Here is a 7,627-nt window from a genome sequence, read left to right on the forward strand (position 1 = left end):
CAAGGCCATCGACTGCTTTTCATCCCCTATTTTAGAATTAATTTCACTGGTTTGGTTTACCACAATACCGTAATATTCTTCTGATTTATGTTGGAAAAATGCAGACATTTTTTTTTTTTAAATTTCATAGCAAAATAGAAAAATGTACTGGTAAGCTGACCAAGCTTACGAGAGCTGTGTTTCTTTCAGTGTACCAATTTTGTGAGAGCAAACTAGAGCGTAAATTAATTTAACCTTTGGAATGCGGAGGCCTTGGCACACCCTTAGAATGCGAAGGTGGGGTCGTTGAACGACCCCAAAAAGAAGGCCAATTTTCTCCCAAACTATACAACCTGGAGTTGTCGGGTTAGTGCCTATAGATTCCTTATATAGTCCTCTTGCACCCTGCACCACAAATTCGCCGCCCTAAAATACTTAGAAGGAGATATTAGTGAAAAACATTTTTCAATCATTTTTCACAATTTCTTTTTGAGAAATTTGCCAAGAAACTGCAATTTTTTTTTCACTCTTCCCCACATTCCCCTTACCTCCCGCAACATGATAAATGGCAATATTTCTCGAATATTCTTTATTGTTTTGCACATTTACATGCTTCTAATTATGTTTTATGTTGTTTATGCTCTAAGAAATTTTCCGCAGCATGACCGTTACAAAAATTTTTGAATTCCCTTCTTCTACATTTTTCTTAATAACTTTTCTTGTGGTGGTCGGATTGAGCTGAAATTTTTACACAACCTCCTCAGATAACCAAGGAACTTATTTCCAAAAGATGGGAACGCTATCTTTTATATTTATTGAGTTATAGCACGAAATATAGCGCTGGGGTCGTTCAACGACCCCGCTCCGCATTCCAAGGGTTAAATACGCGCAAAGTCGGGAAAAGTTGAAAAGTCATACGCTAAGAAATCTTTAAAACGCCATATCTCGGGAACGGCTCCATAGATTTTCGAGTTTGAGCTATCGTTGGAAAGGTCTTAACCTCAATTACAACATATTAAAATATGAAGTAAATCGATAATGGCATTTTCGAAATATTCGAGTTCGAATTTTTCGAAAATTTTGATTTTGACTTTAGCGCCTCTGGTGGTCATTTCTCGAAGTTGCAATGTTCTAGACATTTGTAGGGCTTCACGAAACCTTGCATTTGCGCTTGAGTTGATCAAAATCGGACTTGTAGATCCCGCGATATAACATGTCAAAGTTGGAACTCAATATTTTCAAAATGGCGACATAAATTTTTTTAATTTTTTTTTTTATAAATATATGTTATAGTAGGCTATAATATATCAAAATTTGAAGCAAATCGATAATGGCGTTTTCGAGATATTCATCGAAAACTCATCGAAAATTTTGTTTTTGATTTTTGGCCCCCTAGCGGTCACTTTTGAAACTTTGGATGTTCTAGAAAGTTGTAGGGTCTGTTGAGAGCTTTCATTTGACCCCGGGTTGATCAAAATCGGTTGAGCCATTTTCGAGTTATGATCGATTTTCGATGAAAAATTGTGACGGCCATATTGACTAAACGGCTTGACCGATTTTCGAAAATGAGGTATCGTTGGAAAGCTCTTGATGGCCCCTACAACATATCAAGATTTCAGATTTTTAGCTATTACAGGGGCTGAGATATAGCGAAAACAAAATTTTGAGGTTATTCAAAATGGCGGACAGAGGGGTGGGGCGGTGGATTTGACCTCATAATCGGATGTCTTCTGGTCGATATTTAAACTTTGCCGTTTACCACAAGTCTCTATCTATTACCGTTCTCTTGCAATTTAAGGTTGAACCACGGCCGGACGGCCGGAAAAAATCTTATTTTTGGCGCATACGTTTTTTGGAATGTGGGGACCCTAATTCGTGCTCATCCCAAGTTTGAGTCCGATCTGACGACTTTCGATTTTGCTCGGTACACAAAAGCTGTGTCTGAAAGAAACACAGCTAAAATTGCAAACAGAAGAAATCATTTTCACACAACATTTACGGCGCCATATTCAAAAATTCGCAAAAACTACATGAGATTTATATGGGGGCTACCTGAAGGGGGGCTTTGGGGGGAAAATGAATACGGCCATCTGAAACCGCCTGTTATAAGGAGCCTCTGTACCAAATTTCATCGCGATCGGTCAAACGGTGTAGATTTGTATAGCCGAACACGACTGATTACCAACAAACAGACCTTTCTTTATTATATAGATATAGATTTGCTTATTTCAGTAGAATTTTCTTTTTATACCAATAATTTTGCACTTCTTTGGAAATACAAAAATATACAAGTATCATTGGTTTTTGCCAAAAAATCTTTTTCATATTTTAAGACTTCTTTTAGCTGAGTATAAGCATGATTGACGTTCTTTTTCTCTCAATATTTTACTTTAAATCGGAAACATTGCAGTGAAAGAAAGGAAAGGAAGGTGGTTTGAAAGGTTCTTTAATACGTAATACATATCTTCCATGGAAGTTAAAGGTTTACGGAACTCTGTCTAAAATATTCAAAGATTCTTCACTTAACCCTTTAAGGTTTTTTGGGTCATACGCTGACCCAAACGTGAAACATTTTACTTTTTCAATTATTTATGAATGTAATTGTTTTTCCATGTTACAAATGCATCAAATTCACGCATAAGGGGTCAAAGAAGACGTTCTGAGTGAGAAAAGTCCTCTAAAAAAATTCATAGAATAAAAATCGCGATAAAAGAGCGCATGTTTCAATGTTTTTATGTTTCACATTGGACGTTAAAGGGTTAAACATAAAATAAAGAAATTATTAATGTTTAATTCAATGTAAATAATCAAATTTTACAGAAATTATTCAAATTATTAGTTAAAAAAAATATTTCAAAAATAGCTCTCGTTAAAGCTCATCGATGAAACATGAGCACAAATGTTTCACGCATTTAACCCTTGGAGGAATTTGCTGGTCACCGTGGCAAATTCGACATTTTTTAAATCGTCACAGAATAAAATCTCTCAAAAATATCGTGATAATTTATAAGTACATCTGTGTAGAGAATTTGCATTATGTACTTCAAGATCGTCGAAAGTAAACTTGGAAAAATATTTTCTTTTAAGAGAAAATCAAGGTCAAACTTTTAAGGTTAGAAACCTCGATCCTCTAAGCGTTAAAGAGGCAAAAATCACAAATTGTGACGTCATTGTTTTTATTTTTGGAGCAAATTAAGTGAGGAATATTTTTTTTTTACAATTTTACTCGTCTGATGAGTCAAAAAGGCATTTTTTAGATGAATTCTATTTCTATTCACTAAATATTGGTTTGTCCAATATTTATCCGGATTTCTAACCTAACATTTTTACCATTACATTCAATGGGGATGAATGAGACAGAAAATCAAAACTATACTGAATTTATGTGAATATTTTATGTTAAAAATCTGTGTAAATATTGGACAAACCAATATTTCAGAATATTGAAAAAAAAATCCGAAAAGAAGTTTAAAAACAGAAAAATTATTTTGTTCTAACGTTAGAAGAAAAACATTTTTCATTAATAATTAGATTTTATTGTAATTAATAACACAAAAAAATATCTTTCACAAAAAACTCCTCTTTGCTGTATTTTTCTTTATTTTCCAGGATTTTCTGCCCCTTAAAAATCCCTCAATTTCCTCAATGTTTAATAGCATGCTGAATGTAGTTGACATCAGTTGAATTACTCCACTCCCAGACATTATTCAGTGGGCAGTAGAGTAGCCCATTGACCATGATTACTGAGCAGTTGTCTAAAACATTGAAACATGATTTAGTTCAAGGCAAGAATTTCTTATTAAAAAAATATTAAGAAATTACTTTTCTCAAAGATTCTCTGCGTTTCCGTTGGTGATATGAATTTATCCCATTCGTGGGTATTCTTCGGGAGGAGCTTCAGAACATCCTGCGCAAGGACAATACCCAAGAAGTAGGACAATGTGGTTTTATTTAGCGTGGACAGGAACACTGATCCACCGGATTTAACAGCCCCAATGCACATTTTCAGGAAGTTCTCCTGATCATTAACATGCTCAATTACTTCCGAAAGAATCACTGCATCGTATTTCTCTGAATTCTTCACTGAATGAACTTCAATAGTTTCCTGGAGGTAGTTTATCCTCTGCGATAGTTCAGGATTACACTGCAAATGCTCCTGAGCGACAGAAATCAACTCCAAGGAAGGATCAATGGCTGTGACATTTGCTTTTAGCCTTGCCAGTGCCTTGGGAAAGATATTTTTCCTACTTTTTACGTGTTTTCAATAAAGAATTTGAGTAGAACTTACCTCTGTGAGGATTCCTCCACCACATCCAACCTCCAGGATGTTCAAACCTTCGAGAATTCTCGGGAATTTTGCATTCTTCGCGACAACACCCGTTGAAATTAAACCATCCCGTATGAAGGGAACTCTGAGATGATTCATCGTATGGAGGGGTTTCATTGATCCCACGGGGTCCCACCAATCCTTTGAGTGTCTCTGAAGTAGCTCAAGATTGTCCACATCCACACTAGAGGCTGTTTTGTGAGCTCCCTGAACTGCCTCAGTTGTGTAACATAACCCCAAAATGTCTCCAAAGCCTCCAAAGGGAAGAAATGATGAATTTTGCGAATTATTTAGTAATGTTTTTGAATGTTTAACACGGATTTGTTTGAGGCACGTCCTCACTAAACTCTTAGCAATATTTTGTGAATTATTTAGCATGTTTTCGCGGTTTTTGAGACTTTTCTTCTTTGTTTTTGTTTACTTTTTTCACTTGACGCACACCGTGTCTCCTAGTCGATGCCAGCGCCACAGCTGTCAAGTCTTTTTCGACGTGAATTAAAAATCGAGGTGAGTGTTTGTGATTTCCTCTTGCAAAATTCTTTTTTTTCTCCCTAAAATCCTTAAAATTTCATCTTAAATCTTTTGGGGGAATGTAAAGAATTTCCCGGAGAGTTGTTTTGTGATAAATTTCCATGGGAAATGTTTAAATTGTTTGAGAAAATGTTAATTGAATTTGACCACGATGGCGTGGAGGTGACCTAACCAAACTTATTGTTGTGTATTTTTACAGTCGACTCTAGAGAAAACTCCCGGACAAGATGACGAAGGGTAACAATATGATTCCCAATGCCCACTTCCACAAGTGGTGGCAGCGGCATATCCGGACGTGGTTCAACCAGCCGGCCAGGAAGCTCCGTCGTCGTCATAATCGCATCAAGAAGGCCAAGGCAGTTTTCCCCCGGCCAGCTTCTGGTGCCCTTAGGCCCGTTGTACGTTGCCCCTCGGTGCGCTACCACACCAAGGTTCGTGCTGGACGTGGTTTCACGGCTGCTGAGCTCAAGGTGAGTCCCTAAAGTGCACAAAAAATGACCAAAAACCCCTTTTCCGGAAAGCAAAAATACAACAAAAATTCTTGCATCGATTTCAGGGAGCTGGACTCACTCCTGGCTTTGCTCGCACCGTTGGCATCTCCGTGGATCGTCGACGTCGCAATAAGAGCGTCGAGCAGCGTCAAATTAACATTCAGCGTCTCAAGGAGTACCGCAGCAAATTGATCTTGTTCCCCATCCACGAGAAGAGGAAGCTGCAGAAGGGTGAAGCCACCCCAGAGGCCAGGAAACTCGCTACGCAGGTGAAACGTACCGTGATGCCAATCAAGAATCCCAAACCCGTCGTCACGGTGCGCGCCATTTCGGCAAAGGAGAACAAATTCAGTGCCTTCCAGGTGCTGAAGAAGTCTCGTTCCGACGCCAGGCTCGTTGGTATTCGTGCCAAGAAGGCACGTGAAGCCTCCGAGAATCCCGATGACATCTCCAAGGCACCCTCCGGAAAGGAAGCCAAGAAATCGAAGAAGTAAATCCTGTAGAAGCTTGATTTACATTGCAAAAAAATGAAAAATTTACTGAAAAAATTAAAAATCTTTTATTTCTTCCCCTTTTCCGGCGTTTTCCTTTCAATTTTTTTAAGGTTTTGAGTTGGGGAAAGGTCTTTAAGGCAATTTAGAGAGATTATTTACTAAAATATTGGATAAAAGGTATATTTTAGTTATTTGTTAACCCTTCCGATTAGTTGAAGTCGAATGAGTTTCAAATATTTGATTTAGAGAAGACCGGGGCAAATTTAGAAAACCTCAAAAAGTATAAACATTCAAGCTACAAAAGTAACAAAAATCTGACGAAAAAGTATCAATTTGAAGTCCTGAAGAAGCTCCGATTAATGATCAAAATACTAAATTGTAATCTAAAAGTACAGTGCAAGTCCGCATTTGAGAATACCCACATTTAAGAATATTCGTTGATGGATACGCAAAAAGGCGACCCATGAACGAATTTCTGACCAAAAATCCATCTAAGAACAAAATACCGAGATGCCCGATTGCTCGGTTCGGGCCAAGTCGTTTTGTTTCTTTAATGTATTTTTGTTATGAAACATGTTTCATTTTGAGTGAAAAATTTTCTTCACAAACAACAATCTGTCAAACTTTCTCGCATAAATTTATAAATCTTCATTGAATTCAGTGTTTATTGTGATCCTTCATTTGCCTCAAGTGATTTTCCAACTTAGTCTTCAATCCCGGAATCTCTTTAGCATCATATTGGCATCATAGGGCTCTATTTGTGCTTGACAACGCCCCTGAGCACCCTCCGGATCTGCAAGAATGTTTGGACGAGGATTGTAGCTTCATAAAGATTGTGTACTTGCCCCCAAATTTGTTATTGCGAATTTTAAATCCCTGTACCTCAAAGGACTACTGACAGAGCTCTTTAATGAAACCGAAATTTCCGGGAAGACGTCCCTTCATGAGTTTTGGAGAGAAAAATTTGATATTGTGGTAGCGATTGAAGTTATCAAAAACGCTTGGGAAGGTGTTTCAGAGCAAACTCTTCGATCTTCATGGAAGAAATTGCTACAAAAAGAAACAAACGAATGTGAGTTCATAAATTTTCTTACCCTAAATATTTTTTTTATTACTATTTTCTCATATAATCATAGCAAACCATCCAGTCGGACAGCAACCTAACTTGCAAATAGATGAAGAGGAAGACAATTTTCAGGAAGGGTTGCTTTCAGAAGCAACAGGGAGTCCAGCAGTCGGACAGCATCTCAATTCAGAAACGACAAGAGAGATAATGGCACTCGGCGAATATCTCAACCTTGAAATGGATGAAGATGATATAAATGAGATGCAACTTGATTCACGTGACATTGAGAACTTGGGATTTAAAGATCTTCAGGATCTAATTAACCTCGAACAAGAAGAAGAGGGTCCATCAAGTGATGACGCAAGAAGTGTGCTGCTGGAAACATACGCTGCTCTTAAGAACAAAGTCAACTTATGGCTTCCGAATGATAACGATTTTGCTACCATTACAAAAGAGATGGAACAAAAGGTGCTTCCTTATGTCCAAAAGGGGGCGAAAGTACCCCTAAGGCAGACAAAGAGGGAATTTTCCAAGTCTTCTTAAAAATACGTAAAGAAAAGTTTGAAAAACAAAGCAAAGGATATTCTTATTATTTAAACTAAACACAATCAATTTGTTTTTTATGTGATTTTTCTCCAGTTCTTATAAAGCAAAATGTTCTTTTGCTTTTGAAAAAAAAAAAGAATAAAAGAAAGATTTTCTATGACAAAAGGATTTTTCGTAAAAATTCAGTTTTTGC

General features: G+C 37.2%; 3 protein-coding genes across 4 annotated transcripts; 2 read left to right on the top strand and 1 right to left on the bottom strand.

Moving 5' to 3' along the window:
* Nucleotides 1–3,492: 3,492 nt before the first annotated feature.
* Nucleotides 3,493–4,743, bottom strand: LOC129796320 (ubiquinone biosynthesis O-methyltransferase, mitochondrial-like). Its single transcript, XM_055838138.1, has 3 exons — nucleotides 4,268–4,743; nucleotides 3,802–4,204; nucleotides 3,493–3,734 (listed from the first exon to the last, which is right to left on the bottom strand). Exons 1-3 carry the CDS (start codon nucleotides 4,682–4,684, stop codon nucleotides 3,622–3,624), a joined length of 933 nt encoding a protein of 310 aa, XP_055694113.1. The 5' UTR covers nucleotides 4,685–4,743; the 3' UTR covers nucleotides 3,493–3,621.
* A 17-nt stretch (nucleotides 4,744–4,760) lies between these two features.
* LOC129796324 (60S ribosomal protein L13) lies at nucleotides 4,761–5,883 on the top strand. Of its 2 annotated transcripts, none has more exons than XM_055838146.1 (3): nucleotides 4,761–4,813; nucleotides 5,037–5,307; nucleotides 5,394–5,883. In XM_055838146.1, the coding sequence occupies exons 2-3, from the start codon at nucleotides 5,065–5,067 to the stop codon at nucleotides 5,820–5,822; spliced, it is 672 nt and encodes a 223-aa protein (XP_055694121.1). In that variant the 5' UTR covers nucleotides 4,761–4,813; nucleotides 5,037–5,064; the 3' UTR covers nucleotides 5,823–5,883. The 2 variants fall into 2 exon arrangements, with proteins under 2 accessions (XP_055694121.1, XP_055694122.1); XM_055838147.1 differs by having other exon boundaries at nucleotides 4,790–4,968.
* A 449-nt stretch (nucleotides 5,884–6,332) lies between these two features.
* Nucleotides 6,333–7,597, top strand: LOC129794510 (uncharacterized). Its single transcript, XM_055835263.1, has 3 exons — nucleotides 6,333–6,347; nucleotides 6,645–6,894; nucleotides 6,959–7,597. The coding sequence occupies exons 1-3, from the start codon at nucleotides 6,333–6,335 to the stop codon at nucleotides 7,429–7,431; spliced, it is 738 nt and encodes a 245-aa protein (XP_055691238.1). The 3' UTR covers nucleotides 7,432–7,597.
* Nucleotides 7,598–7,627: the final 30 nt, after the last annotated feature.

This window comes from Lutzomyia longipalpis, chromosome 4 (assembly GCF_024334085.1).
Source record: "Lutzomyia longipalpis isolate SR_M1_2022 chromosome 4, ASM2433408v1".
Classification (NCBI taxonomy): domain Eukaryota; kingdom Metazoa; phylum Arthropoda; class Insecta; order Diptera; family Psychodidae; genus Lutzomyia; species Lutzomyia longipalpis.